We start from the raw sequence: 20,357 nt of genomic DNA on the forward strand, positions 1-20,357 counted from the left end.
ATCGTATTTAACTTTGTTACCTTCTATTTTATCGTTGTTAGACAAAAGGTTAACTTTTCCTGCAATCTCTTCAACGCTATCTGATACGTGTTGTACTTTTTCCAGCAGGTTTTTATCCAACTTCACTTTTTCTATAGCGGTCTGTATGTCTACAGACCCTGTAGTAATCCTTTTTATAAAGGTCTGACATCTGTCGTGGACTGAACGATCAAGCGTGTTACTGATCTGTATCAATAATGAAGCAACCTCTTTTCTGGCAGAGTCATATTTCATCGGATCCATAGATAGTGTCGGCGAGTGAGCTAGATCATTTCGTAATTGCTTTAGTTGCTTTATGTTTCTGCGTTCATTGGATGTGAGACAGTTTCCGTAAAGCTGCAAGATAACTGTTCCTAATAGTGATAGATCCCATTCACTTGTGTCCACGTTTCCACTTTTTGGAAAAATTTTCTCCTGTTGTTCTTTTTTTGTCCATTGCTTTAAATTATCTTTATTGTCTTTCAAACATTCACTGAGCGTTTTGCCTGAATTTTGCATTTCTTTTTGCGTCTCCCTCTTAAGAAGTTCTCGTAAAATATCTGTACCTCCCTCAGTAAGGAGTAGGATATACCGCAGATGTCTTTCATTGTCTGTGGTTGCCATCTGGTCAATCTATATAAAAATATGGGATATACCATCAAATCTATTAAAAATGAATTAAACACTGATAGATCTGTAGGAATTTCAAGAACATTTCATGTATCAATCAGAATGATATTTTTTTTCAAATGATACGTGGATTTGTTATGACATAGTTTAAATTTAGGATAATGATGGCAACTTAATTACACACAACAAACAATATTAAAATATGTTTGCTGTAAAATTGATGAAAGCCTTTAGGTTATAGATTTGTTTATGGATTGCAAACACGATTTTCAACCGGAAAAGACAGAACACACTGTAGTAACATAAAATCAATTCTTTGCTATGAGTTTCACTGTTAAATTGTCAACATAAATGCATATTGTATTCACAATTCTGATGGTTATGCTGGTCATGATAAATATGAAGGGTTTTTTTTTCTGATGCTGTTTTATATACACGCCCGAAATGTACGACACATTGGTATTGGTTCAACATTTGGATATACACACAAATCTCTGTTCAAATCAGCAGTGACATTTTAGTCTTTTCAACTAATTTTGACTAGATAATATTTATACATCTAAAGAAAATTGTTCCACTTATCGACGATTAAATCCGTTCATAAATCATTCAACACATAAATCTAAACATTTAAAATAGTTAAGTTTCAAATGTCTTATTTGTTTACATTTTATGTTTATTTCTTATATATAATATCAATACCTTGATGTTTAATTATTTTTCTTTACAGCTCAAATCAAAGTACATTTCGACTTTTCAGTTTACCTACATTTTTGTTCTCTTTCATTTGAAATAATCTTTTCCTTAGTTTGTTTAGCTCACCTCAGCAAAAGTCGCTCAATGTGAGCTATTGTGGTCGCCATGTGTCCGTCTTCGGTCTTGATCCGTCGTTAGTTGTACGTCGTTGTCACCAGTTTGGATCTTAAAATTCTACAGGTCACAGTTTTGTCCAAACTTAATGAAACCTGGTTAAAATGTCGCCCTCAATAAAACCGCGGAAGAGTTCGATACTTGATTACCTGTGATTACGAACATGGTATTTAGGTCAAATAATAGGAAAACCTTGGAAACACCCCATAGTCCATTTTTTCTGCTTGTTCATCCTTAAACTAGTAGTATGTTTGTCTCTATGACATCTAGGCCAGGAACAAGAATATCCGAGTTCAGAAGGTAGGACACTAGGTTAAATCATAGGAAAACATTGTTAACATTCTATAGAGGTTTCAGTTTTACTTGTTCTTCATAAAACTTTGTACTGATATCTAGGTCAAATTTGGTTACGTGAATTAAAAAACTAGCTCAATCAAATCATAAAAAAGCCTTGTTTACATCTAGAGGCCACATTTCAATTTGATCTTCATATATCTTGTCAGCATATTTATCACTATAAAGTCTAAGAATAAAGTTTAAAAGTGAACTTCATGAGAAAAAACACTAGTTCGCTAGGTCAAACAAAAGATAACCTTGTAAACACTATAAAGGCATTTTTATTTTATTCATCTTTAAGAAAAATTGTCAGAATATTTGTCTCTAGAAAATCTACGCCAAGTATAAAACCTGATAATCTAGGTCAAAAACGAGATCACTAGTATATCCTGCGTATGGCCTGATTTCGAATTATTCTCACATCAATGTTCTTTGAGTGATTGTCTATCAAGTTATTAAGATTTGTCTAAATATTTTCACAGAACTGTTCCTTGGATGACCCTGTGCAAACATTGTTCATTCCAGCAGAAAAACACAGCTGAACGATCTAGGAATCTAGGACAATTATGGCCCTCTTATTGTATTTCTGTTCCTTGAAAGACGTTCAAAGGCCCTTGACATTAAATAAACTAGGCATGAGGCCCTAATGGACCTAAGTTGTACACTTTAAAAGGGACTTGAACTTCTGACTTTGCTTCTAACAAAGTTTGGAGAAAATGCTTTAAGTAGTACATTAAGATAAAACTATTTATAGATTTATCATATCTTTTGCTATGCCGTCCAAAAAGATGCATAACCATATGAACAAACGTCAGATACAAAGAGGTTTTAATATTGGTTTCAGCTCACCTGAGCCAAAGGCTTATGGTGAGCTTTTGTGACCGCCATGTCCGTCGTCCGTCGTCTGTCGTGTGTCCGTCAACAGATTCTGAAAAAAAACACTTCTTCTTCAAAACCGTTGGTCAGAATTACACCAAACTTCACAAGAATGATCCTATGGTGCCCCCTTTCAAAATTGTTTAAAGAATTGATTCCAAGCAGAACTCTGGTTGCCGTGGCAACCGAAAGGAAAAAAAAACTTTAAACATCTTCTTGTCCAAACCACATGTCCTAAGGCTTATGTATTTGGTATGTAGCATCAGCTAGTGGTTCTCTACCAAAATTGTTCAAATTATCACCCTAGGGTCAAATATGGCCCCGCCCTGGGGGTCACATGATTTACATAGACTTATATAAATGAAAACTTGAAAATCGTCTTGTCCAAAACCACGGGTCCTAGGGTTTTGATCAACTAGAGGTCTCCTACCAAGATTGTTAAATTATCCCCCTAGGGTCAAGTATGGCCCCACCCTGGAGGTCACAAAGTTTATATAGACTTATATAGGGAAAAACTTTGAAAATCTTCTTGTCTTAAACCACAGGGCCTAGACCTTTTGGTATGTAGCATCATATCGTGGTCCTCTACCAAGATTGTTCAAATTATTTCCCTAGCGTCAGATATGGCCCGCTCAGGGGTCATATGGACTTATATTGGATTTTTCAATATTCTTGTCTGAAAGTTCAAGGCCTATGCCGTTGATACTTGGTATGTAGCATTGCCTAGTGGCTCTCAAATTATGCTAATGGGGTGAAATGATGCCCTGTCCCGGGGGTTATATGAGTTATATAGGAAAAAAATACTTAAAACAGTTTCTGATCATATTTCCTAGACTGTTTTAATATAATTACCTGATGATCCCAAGTAATAAGGGGTCACCTGACTTTGACTTTGACCTACTGACCTACTTTTTTTGTTAAGACAGAGCCTTGAAATGTGGATGAACATGAATGTGAGCTACTGGCCTACTTTCTTAATATTTTAGCATCAATTTGACATTTGAAACATGTAACTAATATAGCTCAGGTGAGCGATCCAGGGTCATCATGACCCTCTAGTTTTTTTTCTAGTTTTAGCTCTGGTGCTCTCTAAAAGGGGTAAACCAAACAATTAAAGTGATGTGACAGACCAAGTCTGCTGAAATTCCATCAAGCAGTTCACGAGAAGAAATCATTTACATATTTTTCTTTTCTTTTCTTTTAGCTCTTTTGGCCCTAGATGGGACAAACGCAATTTTAACACACTTGAAAAAGGACCTTATAATGATGCTACAGACCAAAATTGATTATGATCCATCAAGCGGTTCATGAGAAGAAGCTGTTTAAATGCATTTCTATTTTTAGCTCTTACACCCCTCAAAGGGACCAAGCATTCCTCGTTGAACAAATTTGGGAGATGGCATTAAAATGATGCCAAAGACCACGTTTGACGATGTTTCATCAAACGGTTAATAAAATAAGTCCTTAAAATGTGTGTTTTTAAAGCTTTTGTGACTACTGGAAGGATCCAATCGCCCCCATTTGAACAAATTGGGGAGAGGATCTTAAAATAATGAACATTCATTTAACGGTTCCTGAGAAGAAATCTTTGAAAGGTATTTTAGTTTAAGCCCTAGTAGCCCTTTTAAGGGACCGACTTCCCCCCAAATAAACACATTAAAAAGAACCTTATAATGATGCTATAGACAAAGATAATAAAGTTCCATCCAACGGTTCATGAGAAGATAAAATGTTAAAATGGATTTCTATTTTAGCTCTATTGCGCCCCTATAAGAGGTCAATCGCCCCGATTTGAATCAATGTGAGAGCGTACCTTAAATATGCTATCGGCCACGTTTGATGAAGTTCAATTGTGCGGTTTATAAGAAGCATTCGTTAAAATGGTATTTTCATTTTTTGGCACTTAATAATGATGCCAATGACCAAGTTTGGCAAAACAAATCTTAGAATTCATTAGAACAGTCATTTAAAGCATTTTCAAGGTTTATCTCTATCGGTCCCAAAGCTCCCCAATTGAACAAAATCGGGAGAGGACCCTGGAGAGAGATGCTATAAACTAAGTCAGATGAAGATAAGAGGTGCATAAGAAGAAGTTGTTGAAAAGTTTTTCGATTTTAAGCTCTGGGGGTCCCTAAAGGTGCCGCCAGTGTAAATCATTTTAACAAACTGGATAGCGATACTTACAAGGATACTTCTGGTGTAATTTTAAAGGAGAAGATGTTTAAATAAATTGTTGACTCAGGACCATGCACGACGGACGCCGTACCATCCACCTATACTAATGTCTCACCATGAAGAAAGTTCAGTTGAGCCAAAAGGTATGATATATATACCTTTATTACAAACTGGACTATTTAATGATGTTTCTACAATTTACATTATCAATATATTATGTGAGCCTGACACATATTTTATTTCAACATTGCTATGTGTACATGCTTCTTAAATTTACGGGTCATTTTCTGGTCCTTCGGGATCATTGATTTTAACTCATTTAGATTTGAAGATTGAATACTGCTTAAGCCGGTGCTAGGGGGCGTGGGCAGTGTTGCATTTTCCATTACTGCTCATGAACAGACTCAATCAAACCGAGTCTGCAATTTTCACTGTTTGCCTTGTTCTCGGTGCTTCCGAGGGATCTACTTTCCAGATTTTATTAAACCCTTGATTTAGCAAAAAAAATTCTTAAAACAAAATAACGTGCAAGAAAATAATCTCTACGATCTCGTGATTTAGTTATCGCATCCGACTCCTGCCCATATTCAATTAACTGATAAATATAGGTGCATTTTAATTATTTCTTAATTAAAACTACCTCAAATGTTTAGATATCTTATTCACAAACATTAGATTAACAAAATCCAAATCCAACAATAGGTAATTCGAAAGCTACAATACTTTGAAATGGATATGGGGTTTACAATTCATCGTTAATTCCATGCCCGACTGATTTCAACACCTGACTCCTCTAAAAAACAAAAACAAAATGGCGGTATTTTATAGAGGTTACACTAAATAGTTATTCTTCTTAAATTATTCTATAAAACTGACATATTTTCAATGGCTGCAGCACACACCAGGGCCCGATTTAAATGTTTGTAATTTACATTTTCTTAAAGAATATTGTCAGTGCTGAATAAAAATCAAAAGGAAAGGGGAGGTCATATTTGATGCAAGAAATAAAATTATTTTCAGTCAAACACACAAACTGCAAAATCAGCTAACAAATTAGACCCCAAATTGTAGTGGTGGTGTATGATCTAAGTTTCCATGAAAACGTTTGTCATGTTATTTCATTATGAAAATGCTACCTACATATCAAGTATAAATTTGTATGTGATTTTAGCAAACCATGTACAAAGAAAATAAGGCAAATAGCTAAAACTGATGACTATATCTATCCGCAATTATGCGACTACATGTTTACGCCATTTTTTTATTTAGTATCTGTATGCATAGAATATATAGGGAAAGTGCAATCTATATGTATGAGGTTAACTATTTTCGTCTTCAGACAGAACTTGAGCTATTTTCTACTTGATATTTTTTTTATTTATTAATCGAGGAAATGGTTATAGAGAAGGAAGACAATATGCTCATATCCGGTTTTGGAATATTAATGGATTCAATACAAACATTGACAGTGATAATTTTATTTTAAGACAAAAAATGTATGAACTATGTTGATTTTGACATTTAAGGCATAAGCAAAACTCACTTAACATGTCAAAATGTGATTAACTTACCAGGATACTTATGGTTTGGGAATATTAGAAAACAAATACATGTTAATGCTAAATTAGGTTCAGGGGCCATTGATTTTCTAATGAAAGAATGTCTAAGTGACATATATTTTATCAATATAATGGATAACAATTATAACGGTATTCTATGGCTTGAATTTACTGATAAATTCTATGGTTATTCATTTTATTCTTGTGCATGTTACTTACCACCAACCAATTCTTCTAGACATGTTGATGCTTGTGAATTTTATGATACTTTGCTCAATAACATTTATAGATATCAGAATTATAGACCAATTTATGTGTATGAGGATTTTAAATGTAGAATTGGGGATAATGATGATCATATTGTTGGCATAGATGAGTTGTCCAAAAGGGATGTTGTAGATTTTATCTCTAATAGTTTTGATGATAAACACATTGAATTATAACAAATAGTAATGTGCGTTTTTAATAGCAGATATTTTATTAGAACTGATATTAGGTCCATATCTTTGAAAGGCTATGCAGTAGTTGATTATTGCTTAGTACATCATGATAGTCTTAAAATGTTTAAATAATTTAATATAATCAGAATCAATGAACTACTGAACAAGCTGAATCGTAGCAATGGATGTATCATCATCTATACGGATCACTCAATTTTATCTTGGAAGTTCGACAGATCTGGTTATATGAACACTTAAAGGTGAGGCTGCTTCTGATTCACAGTGCAGCTTATTATGAGAAATTCGATCCCAAATCTATTCCTGAAGATCTTATGCAACCTGATTATGTTGTTAACCTGCTTCATGACAAAATGTATAAGTTAGAACAGAATCTACGACTATAATCCGATATTGATATTGCATCTACTACTATTTTTACAATTTTAAAAGATGAGATGTATGATAAGTTAGACTATAAACAAGTATTTTTACAATCTGGTATCAATTACAAGAAAAGACGAGGTAAACCCTTGATAGAATGAGCACCTATCTGATCTTTGGAATTTAAAATGCTTTCCGAATTTAATTGGTTAAATGTAACAATTCGTCTGCTAAGAGACATCTGAAAAACAATATTTATTGGTGCAAGACGCACTTTTGACTAAGAAGCTCAAAAATGTAAGAGAGCTCACTAGGTTTCATTTCAAGCAGATTTGCTGTCTGTAAATAACTCGGATGAATTCTGGAAATCTATAGGTCAGATAGGTATTGCTCAGTCAAAAAAGAAAACTATACCGATGGAAGTTATCTTTCAGGATGGTTCAGTATCTAACAATATTGATACAGTTCTAGACAAATGGAAACATGAATTTAGTACTTTAGTCTTGAAAAGAAATACAGACGGTCAAGACATATCTGATGTGGATAACAGTTATTTAAGCTATAGCTGTGATGTACTCAGTGATTATATATCATTGCTTGAAGTTAAGAAGGCAATAATGAAAGCCAATCGGTAAAGCCTATGGTGCTGATTCTATTCCAGTTGATATATTGAAAAAGCGACAGTTATGTTTCTTCTTTTGCAAATTCTTTTTAATGTCTGTTTTGATACTGGTATAGTGCTCTCAGATTAGTGTAAGGTGATTATAAGTCCTGTTATCAGTACTAGTAGACAGAGATATTACTTCATCTTCTAAATATTTCTGTGGTAAAGTTTTGAAATGTTCATTGCATCAGTTTATTCCAGAATGGAAAGATAATATTAATAGTGATGCTGGCCTATCAGGACGTGGGAGTAATAAGCTTAGCAAATATAAACAAGAATATGTTACTGAAAATTATGTCAAATATCAAATACCTCTGAAACGAATCAGCCCTTATAAAGTTTATATGTTGGGTAGCCCTAATTAGATTAGAGACTTGCAGATATGAAAATATACCGGAAAACTAACGCTTATGCCCAGTTTGTAGAACTGATACTGAAAATGATATACATATTCTGTGTCACTATAATGTTTACAAGAAATACACTTACGACCGAAGCATATTGAGTTGATGGAAATTATCTGAATCTTTCTGACAATGATAAGTTGATATTTGTACTGTTTAATGAAAATATGTTCCAAATAAGTGCCAAGACCTGTTTTATGATTTTAAAAAGGCAAGAAACAACTTGCTGTATAAATGAAAATGTTCATTTTATTAGCTCGGCTATTCCAAGAATAGTCTAGCTATTTTACTTACCCAGGCGTCGGCGTCACACTTTTGTTAAAGTTTTACATGCAAGTACATATGGCTATCATTTAAAGGCATATAGCTTTGAAACCTTTTTTTTGTTTTCTAGGTCAATTACCAACCCCACTAGGTCAAATCCTATAACTTTGACATATATTGTTGCCAAAATATGCCACCTTTTGGGCTTAGAAGATCCTGGTTTAAGTTTTACATACAAGTTACTATCTCCAAAACTAATGCAGATATTGAATTGAAAATTCAAGTGTGTTTTAGGGGTTATAAAACTAGGTGATAGCATCAAATCTCATAGCTCTGACCTGCATTTTGGCCAAATTATGCCCCATTTTTGGACAAAAAATTCTGGTTAAAGTTTTGCATGCAAGAACATATAGCTCAATAACGTTAGGGCATATAGCTTTGAAACTTTTTTTTGTCTTTTTCTAGGTAAAGCATCAATCTCACTGGGTCAAGTTCCATAACTCTCTTGTATTTTGAACTTAGAAAATCCTGGTTAAAATTTAATATGAAAGTTACTATCTCCAAAACGAATGCTGATGTTGAATTGAAACTTCACATGTGTCTTTGGGGTCATAAAACTAGGTGATAGCATCAAGAGCCATAACTCTGGTATGAATTTTGGCATTATATACTACTTTTGGACTTAGAACATTCTGGTTAAAGTTTTGCATGTACTCACATTTGGTTATCATTTAAAGATATATAGCTTTGAAACTTATTCTTTTCTCTTTCCAGGTCAATTACCAACCTCACTGTGTCAAGCGCTATAACTCCAATATGTATTTTGGCCAAATTATACCCCCTGTTGGACTTTGTAAATTCTGGTATAAGTTATATATGGATATTACTTAAACTTAAAAGTATATAGCTCTGAAACTTATTTTTCTTTTCTAGGCCAATTACTAACCTCATTGGGTTAAGTCCAATAACTATGACATGTACAAATATGCACACTTCTGGGCGTAGAAATTCTTGGTTAAAGATTGGCGTACAAGTTACTATCACTAAATCAAATGCAGATATTGAATTGAAACTCCATATGTGTCTTCGGGGTTATAAAAATAGGTTATAGCATCAGGTCCCATAACTCTGACATGCATTTTGGCCAAATTTATGTCCCCTTTGGAACTTAAAACTTCTGATTTGAGTTCTGCATGCAAAATTAATGCAGATACTGAATTGAAACTCTATAGATATTTTAACATTTAGGGTAATATTCCTGCTTCTGGGAAAACAAAGCAGGAAAAACTATTTGAATAGTCGAGCATTGGCTGTCTTACGGCAGCTTTAGATTTTCTTTTGTTTTTATTAGAATCTAAATTAATTGTTTTAACACGAAGGGTGCTTAGTCAAATATCTTAGCACACTCCTAGGGTAAATGTTGATATGAGCATAGGACTGAGTAAATTCTCTCAGGATTGAATCAATTAAGGCTATTGTAACTTATTTTATAAACAAATGTCACCAGACTTATGTCAAAACTAACCAGGATTCAATACTTGATATAAGACAACATAAAAAAGGTTAGAGCTGAGATGTTTGATTATAATACAACACTGGTATTGTACGCTATATATATACCCTCATAGACACATATATATGATACATATATATATATATACATGTGTGTATGAATAATTATATGAATTTACCTTTGCTAATTAAATGACCGTTGAACCATTTAAATGTTTGGGATTTTTACATTGTTGTAGCCTCAATATATATCATTTTAGAATTTGATAAACTAAATAGGCATGGTCAAATTACAGAAATTGACAAGGCTAAATCAGTTTTGTAGCTTTTAATTATTTTTCATGTGCACAAGTCTCTTATAATTAAATTAATGAATGATCATGTATATTTTATCTGTCGTGCATTTATGTTGTATACTTTGTTTATGAATGAGACTGAAATAAAAATAAGCGTTGTTTGTGATTACCATAACTACTGGCATTTTTACTAAAGATAATTGTAATCATTATAATAATTCTTACAATTATTATTACTCACAGAAGGAAAATTAATTTATTTAAACTAAATTGCAACACCTTGATATTGCGCCAAGTGTTGGCAGCAGAAATTTGTGCTCTTGATATTTTGATTATTCTGTGAAAACCAGTGACTTTAGAACCAGGATTTTTTGCATAGTGTTTCATGAATATATGTAGATAACATTTCTGTGTTTCTAATGGGATTTATTCATTCGATAGTGGATTTATTCAATAAAACAATTGGATGTACAATAGAATAGACTGCTTTTACCTGTAAAATAGTGTATATTTCTCACAACATAATGTGCTTTATAAAGTATAATAGAGACCAATTATTGAAATTGGAAAACATACCCAGAAGGTTTTCACGACCAGACAAAGAAACATTGAAAATTCTAAAGGATTATGATATTTTGATGTATAGATCTGCCAGAGGTGGTAATAATCAACTTACACGTAATTGGGATATCAACCAAGGGATTAAACTGGACAATATTAGAACATTACCTGAGGCAATTTCAACTGTAATATCAACAGATAGACAAAAGCATAAGAAAAATATCAACAAAGAAGTGCTTGATTAAAAAAGAACAATGAATTTATCCCACATAAAATATGAAACTCAAACAATAGTTAAAGGCCAGAAAAATATAAAAAAACTTGTTGCATTAACCCAAGATCCTTGAAAAACAAAACGACAGCCTTCTGTGACTTTATTATCTCGAATGATCTAGATCTTATTGCTGTGACTGAGACATGGTTAGGCACCTCCATCGATAAAGCATGTCTAGGTGAACTGTTACCTGATGGGTACAAAATCAAGCATGTGCCACGCCCTTGTAGTAGGCGTGGAGGTGGGGTGGCCCTCATTTATAGATCGGTGATAGATGTAAAAGTGGTCTCTTCAACTAGTGACAATACTTTTTCAGCATTTGAACATATTGAGTGTAATGTTAGTATTAACAATTACACATTGCTCATGGCCGTTATATTCAAACCTCCTCCATCAAAGAAAAATGGTCTGAATACAAATGATTTTCTGGATACCGAGTGGCCAGATTTCTTATCAAAATACGCCGCAGTTGACAAGAATATCATCATAACTGGCGATCTGAATTTTCATTTAGACATTCCTTCTGATCGTGACACCATCAGATTTAACAGTGTGTTGCAATCTTTTGGCATGTATCAACATGTGAAAGGGCCCACCCACGTCCACGGTCATACCCTAGACGTGGTCATCACCAGAGACATGGATAAAACAGTATCGGCAGTAGTAGTGACTGATCCTGGGTTATCAGACAGCTCTGGAAAAATAGCCAAGGACCATTTCGCGGTAATGTTTAATGCACTTGCCGCGAAACCCCCTCCGGTAAAGAGAACTGTGACATACAGGAAACTCCGTTCGATTGACATTGATATTTTCAAAGCTGATATTCTATCATCCGATCTTTTGAATTTGTCACAGAGTACATCAGATGCAGAAACTCTCGTCTCATTATACTACAGTGAACTTTCAGCTTTAATTGACAATCATGCGCCTTTGTGTTCAAAAACCATCACATTAAGACCATCTTGTCCCTGGTTCTCGGAGGCGCTCCACGACGCCAAACATTTGAAACGTAAACTAGAACGTAAATGGCAGACTTCAGGACTCGTCGTTTACCACTTAATGTATAGGAACCAATGCGCAATCGTTAACAAAATGTTAAAAAAGGCAAGAACTGATTATTACTCAGAGAAAATAGAATCAAGTGAACGAGACCAAAAAAGCTTGTTCAAAATAACGAAACATTTATTGAACGGTCCAAGTGAAGCGGCACTTCCATCAGGCAAGAACCCAGAACTACTAGCACAGGAGTTCAGCGATTTCTTCATAGATAAAATAGAAAAAATCAGAACTAATATTGCATCCCAGGATCAGAATCATTTACTCCAGAAGACGGACGCATATCACAATGTGATACCGCGCGTTTGACTAGTTTCAGTCCGGCAGCAGAGGAGGAGGTGAAAAAGCTTGTTCAAAAGTCAGCTTATAAGTCATGTGAATTAGACCCTCTTCCTACATGGCTCTTGAAATCTTGTATAAACGAACTTCTCCCAATATTGACGAAAATTGTTAACATCTCTCTAGAAAGTGCAATCGTCCCAGAATCATTTAAAACATCACGAATAAGACCATTGTTAAAAAAGCCAAGTCTTGACCAAAACACATTCAAGAATTACAGACCTGTTTCCAATCTGCCATTCCTCTCAAAAATCCTTGAAAAAGTGGTAAACAGAAGAATTGAGGAACATTTGACGAACAATCAATTACATGAAATAAACCAGTAAGCATACAGAAAATTTCATTCAACTGAAACCGCATTGTTAAAAGTTCAGAACGACATTCTCGAACCCCTTGACAAAGGTGACGTCACAGTACTTGTGATTTTTTGACCTGTCGGCTGCATTCGACACCATTGACCATAACACCCTTCTTCACAGGCTCAAATTTAATTTTGGATTTGCCGATAAACCCCTTCAATGGGTGGCATCATATCTAACAGACCGCTACCAAACAGTATGCATCGATGGCAAACTCTCTGAACCAGTCCTTATGAAATTCAGTGTTCCTCAAGGATCTGTTCTAGGCCCAAAATTCTACACGATGTACACAAAGCCAGTCGGGTCCATCTGTAGAAACCACGGTCTAAACCACCACTTTTATGCAGATGACTCCCAACTCTATCTATCGTTTAAACCAGTTGACCAAGCATCAAAGGCAGCCACAATCACACGAGTTGAACAATGCCTAAAAGAAATCATCTCATGGATGAATTCAAACATGTTAAAATTGAATGCAGACAAAACTGAAGTAATTCTTTTTTCGAGTCAAAAACACTCCAAACATGTTGAAAATCTAGAACTGAAAGTTGGCGAATCGAGCATAAGACCATCAAAAACTGTTCGAAACCTTGGTGCTACGCTTGATTCGAACATGCACATGGACCATCATGTTAATTCTGTGACTCGAACATGCTACGGCCAAATACGACACGTTGGTCATATTCGACCATATTTGACAACTGAAGCCACAAAAACCCTGATAAACTCGCTTGTGACCTCACGATTAGATTACTGCAATGCTCTTTTGTACGGCGTGCCAAAATCAACAACAAGCAAACTGCAAAATGTCCAAAACACAGCTGCACGTCGTATTACGAAAACAACCCGTTTTGAACATATAACACCAATCCTTAAAGATCTTCATTGGCTTCAAATACAAGATAGAATCAAATACAAAATTCTCATTCAAACATTCAAGGCCTTGCATGGACAGTCGCCGGTGTATATGAGAGACTTGCTGGAGGTGTACGTGCCAACTAGAAATCTGAGGTCAGCAAATGCAGCAACAACCCTTGTGCCACAAAAAAGTCGACTGGTTACCTACGGGGATAAAAGTTTCAGGGTTGCCGCCGCAAAACTATGGAACTCTCTCCCTGACAATCTCAGAAAAGATTCATCACTTAATTCATTCAAAAGAGCTCTCAAAACACACCTTTTCAAAATTTTCTACAACACATAGATACCAACTGTGACTGTTTCTACTCATAATAAATATACCATTGTTGTTTTTGTAATACAGAACTACAGCAAGTCATTCGTCGCCGACGAAGGTCTCTTAACTGTACAATTCATCATGTAATTAACTAAATTGACAATCCATCTTTTATTTCATCATGTCACATTTTAAGGGTTATGACGTTCTATGTGTGTGTTTTTCGCAAGACTTGAGTTTCACTTGAAATGTGTGGTATTTCTATCTAAAACAGTACATGATGGCACCATTTACCGGGAGGTTGAACCACTATATGCAGCCCGTCTGGGCGTACCAGATGTTTAAAGCACTGGTATTGGCAATAGGGGTAAAACGACCTCAGGGGTGGGGGGTGCGGTCATGGCTGTTTGTTACAATAAGGCTGTAAATATTATCATTGTTCATTTATGATATTGTTGTTATTTTTTATTATTATGTACAACGCCATTGAAAATATCATTTATAAAAAAGGCGTTTAATCAAATTGTTCAGTTTCAGTTTTGTGATTGCATATGTCATGTTTTGTTATTTTCCTACATATCTGCGATGTGTCACATGTTTAAATGTAAAGCGCCTTTGAACGTAAATTACATATGAAAAGGGCGCTCAACAAATCTGGTATAATGAATAAATAAATAAAACACCTTCATGGCCTGGAGAAGACACCTTCAGGGCTAACTGCCCCCTAACTAGCCACTGTTACATAATTGCTGATAAGACACGGTAATTTTCACAACAATGATTTGTATAAATTTCCGTTTTTCATGTCATCGCCAGTCTTCGGTTCTGATGACAGAAGATGTAATTAGTTTTTGAAACATTATAAATATTTTCTTATACAATTGATCAAATGAAATTTTCTTGTCAACTTTGCACTTGTTTTGCGAAATGATGACGATGATTCTAATTATGATGATGGTGATAATAACAATTATGGAGGCGTTTATGAGGCCAATGATGATATGACAATGGAGAGGATGATGATTTGGTTTACAAAATATGTATCATATAATTGACATATATATAAAAATTCATAATGATATGACATTCTCAATTATAATGATGACGATGACGATGATGTAGTCGATAAAATACTTTATGGATGCTCATTATGCCATTGCCATAATGAAATATCAAACACAAAAAAGTATGCATAAAGCCAAACTACTATTTCAAATGCCGGATGCAAATAAAATGTACAATATGTTATGCTTATTTCCTAATGAGCAATGTACAATCGCTCATTATAAGTGTCATATTCTGTAACTGTATGGATTAAAGATATGTATCACTTTATGTCTAGCTTTTATAGTCAAAATATTTGTTAGACAAGCTTGTTATTAGCAATACCATGTTTTGTCACCTAGGCGAATGTAGGATTGAAACTGCTAGCTCTTATATGTTAAAAATTGAATTCACTTATTCTCGCAGCACGATTATTATTACCATTTTGAGTGATATGCAATAATTATGCATTTGGCATTTACTGTTTCGTATACTGCATTAAAGAATTAATATTTACAATGTACCTATTACTTTCATTGAAAATTATGACGTTCATATTGTATGAATCGAAAAGGAAAGGCGCCTAAATAAGTGCTAATGTGTCGCTGTTTTTTTACGCCCGCACTGATGACATCACAGTTGTTCTGTCTGTTATATATGTGCAATTTATAAACAAAAACGTCTCAACAAATGGAGAGAAAATGTAAAAAGAGTCCACGCAAAATGGTTTGCCCATTATATTATGTCGAAACTGTTGATAAATTTACGTATTTGGGAAAAGTTTTAACAACTGATGGATCTTTTAACGAAGCTCAAAATATAATTGCTGGCCAAGCTTTGAAAGCCATGTTTAAAATTAATAAATATTTACATAAATTTGTAAATATATCGGTTTTACATATAACAGAGTTGTTTGATAAACTGATTGGTCCAATACTTAATTATAGAAGTGAAGTTTCAGGTTTTATACACGGAAATGCTATTGATAGGGTTCATATGCAATTTTGTAAAAGTATACTTGGGGTAAAGAAAACTACACAAAATGATTTCATTTATGGGGAACTTGGAAGAATATCTTTTAAAACACAACCTTGTTATAATATATACTAAAATATTGGAGTAAGGTAATTCATTGTGAAGCAAATAAATATGTTAATAAAGTTTATAAAATGTTAAAACAAGATTTTGAAGATCACCCAAATAAGACTAACTGGTGTTCTCTAGTTAAATTATTGTTATGTTCTTTAGGATTCTATGATGTATGGCTGTCGCAAAGTGTTGGTAATATTGATTTATTCTTGTACAATATTAAGCAGAGGCTTCGTGATCAATTTGTACAAAATTGGTCTAGCAGATTAGAAGAATCAAGCAGAGCTAACCTTTTAGCACTCCAATCAGGGAAAAAAATGTTTAGTATATGGTGTATTAGAAGACGAATATCATTTTATATTTGATTGTTCATTATATTCATATTTAAGTAAACAATATATACCTATATATTATTGGAGACGGCCATGTATGACAAAATTAATTGAATTAATAAACTCATGCAATGAAAATATTGTACGTAAGCTTGGAAAATTTGTATATTTACATTATGCAATGTTTAATTCAAAAACGTTACATGCAATCACATTATTTGCAATTGTGCTATATATTTTAATATCACTATGCGTAACTGGCTATTAAGTTAACTTCACTTGAACATTTATGATATATTATGGTTAATGTTGTTTGTTTGTTGTTTTCTTTTTTCAAACAATATGCGCTTATCACATTTTACAATTATATTAAGATAATTGAACCTTAACGTTTATTATGCCCGTTATTTTTATGTCTGTCAATGCTTCTGACTGTTTATTTACCATATATCGATTTCAAACTGTTTATTCGTCAAACAACCAGTTATACAAAGTTGATATAGTCTATAACCAGTGAGTATGATATGATGGTTATCATGTGATGGCATATTTATAATTTTATGTCTTGTCAGTAGAATAATATTTCACTTTTATCATACTGTTATTGTAACATAATACATGGAATGTTACATGGCATACTATTTTATTAAGTTACTTAAAAAGTCGTATTCAAGACGTATATTACACGAATTCCAAACGTTGCTCTTGTGTTTCGTTGCGACAAGATCAGCGTTTGTTATATGGATTCAAGATAAAAAAAGTCTTAATCGTTGTCGTTTTTTACATATGCAATGTGATAATTATTTGAATTCGTTGAATAAGCATTTGACAATAGTTTCGTGTAAACATGGTATGCTACGTAACACCAGTTGCTAATTAAAGGGAATTCCTATAGTTTTTTATGCGCATCTTTCTGCGCAGCAGACACTTTCTATGGAAAACTGAACTGAAGTCAACATTTGTTGAAACATGTTACAGACAATCTTAAATATGAGGAATTTTGAATGAAATAACATTTTTGATAAGTTATATCAGTAATCAAATGTTGATACTGGTTTATGTAGTATTGACAAGTATCATGCCTGACAGGTATCTTGCTATTTTTGTGGTTGTGTTTTCACATCGCATTTTAGTACAAAGACAGTGTTGTTCATATAATGTAAGATAATTGACTTAGTACTGATAAGACAATATCACCTTTCAGATTATTTAGTATTCAATTATAGAAAGAATTAAGAATTTTTAAAACTTTTTTTTAACTTTTAGCAGACATACATGTAATCAATTTGGCCAGGTTCGCGCCATTTCCGTCCGAACAGGTGTTGTATTCTAGCGGTCTTAACATAAAATTTAGCCTGGTGACCCATACATTTTTAGGCATTTTTATGCTCACAATACAATTATCTATACACAAGAAGAAAAAGAAAAAATTCTATGAAAGAGTTTTTTCAAAATTAAAAAAAATATTCTTCACTATGGGTATTTTTCATTGAAAAAAGTTCACAAAAGTAAATATGAAACAATATTTTTTTTCATTTGTACCCATTATTGTAAAGATAGAGTATTACAAATATGACTTTGATATCAAATAAGTATATAATAAAATCTGTAAAAAGAAAAAACCGTATTGTGCTGCCTGGATGTATATTTTGGTTGGTATTTATAGAAAAGCAGAAAATAATGAAAATGTTGAAAAATCGCTGGCAGTTTCAGCAACAGTGGGTGTGTTCAAAACAATTTTTCACAAAAACAAGCCTGGTGACCTATTGTTTTTATTTGTTCATTGTTTTCAGCACAAATTTTCCTATCATATATGTGAATTTAAAAAAATTCTATGAAAGGAAAAAAACTATAGGAATTCTCTTTAAGCGAATATGCCGTTTCTTTTATTCAGGAAATCTTCACAAGAAAATTTAATACATAAGTGTATGTAAAGTGATTTAATACCATACAACCTTCTCCGTTTAAATGTTTGTATCAATGTATTATTTGTCTCGCCATTATATTGATTGTAAATCCTCATGTGCCTTTTGGCTTAATGGAATATTTGAAATAAACTTAAAACTTATAATGTATGTTATTATCCACAATGTTCATAAAATCATATCACTGACGCAGATGTCTCAGGGTGAGAAAAATGTGCAGCCAGTCCCCGGGGCCTCGGAATATTGTTCAGCTGCTCTACCGATTGAGCTACCCGGCCACCTACACATTTTCTCCCAGTTTTAATAGTCAAGTCCTACACCATGACATACTCCCGCGCTATATGAAATTCGTCCTTAAATTTTTTTCTAATGGGATATAAAACAGGGTAAACATGATCTCGGTCTATATTCTGTCACGGCCTAACGTTGGGCACCAAATGTCTCAGGGCGAGGAAAATGTGCAGCCAGACCGGAACTCAAACCCGGGGCCTCTACCGACTGAACTACCCGTTCTACTACACATTTTCTCCAAGTTTTAATATTCAAGTGCTATTCCGGTACTGAACACAGAAACATTATCAGTTTATAGGTTATACACATTTATCAAAGTCAGGGACAATCCGAGCCTCACTATTCTACCTACTATCATGAATCTACTCCAAGGTCATCATAAGGGACGTTAGAGTAATTGATAAAGACAGAAAATGTTTCACTGTTTAAAAACCTGAAGCGAATGTGTTAACATATAAAGATGTTTCTTTTTAATAATTGAAAAGAAAACTGAATGATATGTTGGAAAAATGTCAATTTTAATTATGTTTTGCAGTTTTCTTTAGCAGAGTTTTTTTTAGCTATTTTCATTAAAAGTACTATAATATATATTTTAGCATACAGACCTCTTAAGTCAAATTTTTAGCATTTAGATGTTTTCCCAATTCATTTTGTTTCGAAAATAGAAATATTTGGAACTACTTTTTCCACGAAAAGAAGAAATATAGGTCGATTATAAAATTAGGTAGCAGGGTACCCTGCTACCTTAATTAAGATTTTTCAGTTAATGAACAAAAGAGGGTTTTACTAGTTCTGAACTTTTATATGTCTTTCGAAAATTAAACCAAATAAAAATGTTTTCATTAGCACGAAAAGAAGTCTGTATGAGAGAGTCTAAACTTGCCCACCCCTAATGCGCAAATTTAGCCAAAATTTATAAATTGTCGCCACGAGACAAAGAACGTAAAATACATCCGTTTGTACTATTTTCTGGCATGATTTAACGTATTTTGTCATTAAGAATGATATAAGGGCAATTTTGCATCATTTTGCGAAAATAAAATGTCCCCCACCTCTATTTTCCTATTTCATGGGGTCCCCGCCGTCCGAACATGCCCCTGATTGACGAGATGCATAGCTGGTGGTCCAAATATGCGCTGTGTGGGTTAATAATGATACAAATGCTGTTTTTCCTGTACCAGAAACCTGTTACTTGAGCTAGAATCTTAAACAATCGTATGCGTGTATATTGACTTTTATGCTTTTATGTGTCCTCATCGTAACATTTTTGAGCTGCTGTGCCGTAAGGTAGCGTTAGTCCCCAGAAAGTTTAGAATATCGAAGAAGAAGTTCTAAACTATGTGAAAACGCACAAATTTATAGTTTTTCCGAAATTTAATTTTGGCAGATTTCCCAGGGTACACTTAGATTCGAAAATTTTGGGCACGGACAGTCTTACATGTCGCGAGTCGCAATATTGCACTTCCCTTATAAGCTGAATCAGGGTGG

General features: G+C 33.8%; 1 protein-coding gene across 4 annotated transcripts in view; it reads right to left on the reverse strand.

Moving 5' to 3' along the window:
- Window positions 1–20,357, reverse strand: part of LOC128546022 (uncharacterized) — a 43,537-nt gene that overhangs the window by 6,326 nt on the left and 16,854 nt on the right. For 3 of the 4 annotated variants that reach the window (XM_053516611.1, XM_053516610.1, XM_053516612.1), the window contains exon 2: window positions 21–651. In XM_053516611.1, coding sequence (XP_053372586.1) covers window positions 21–642 — 622 coding nt within the window. In that variant the 5' untranslated portion in view covers window positions 643–651. Of the gene's footprint in view, window positions 1–20; window positions 652–1,470; window positions 1,774–20,357 lie in introns of those variants that run through there. The other variant, XM_053516614.1, reaches the window with a different exon arrangement.

Source organism: Mercenaria mercenaria, chromosome 10 (assembly GCF_021730395.1).
Source record: "Mercenaria mercenaria strain notata chromosome 10, MADL_Memer_1, whole genome shotgun sequence".
Taxonomy (NCBI): domain Eukaryota; kingdom Metazoa; phylum Mollusca; class Bivalvia; order Venerida; family Veneridae; genus Mercenaria; species Mercenaria mercenaria.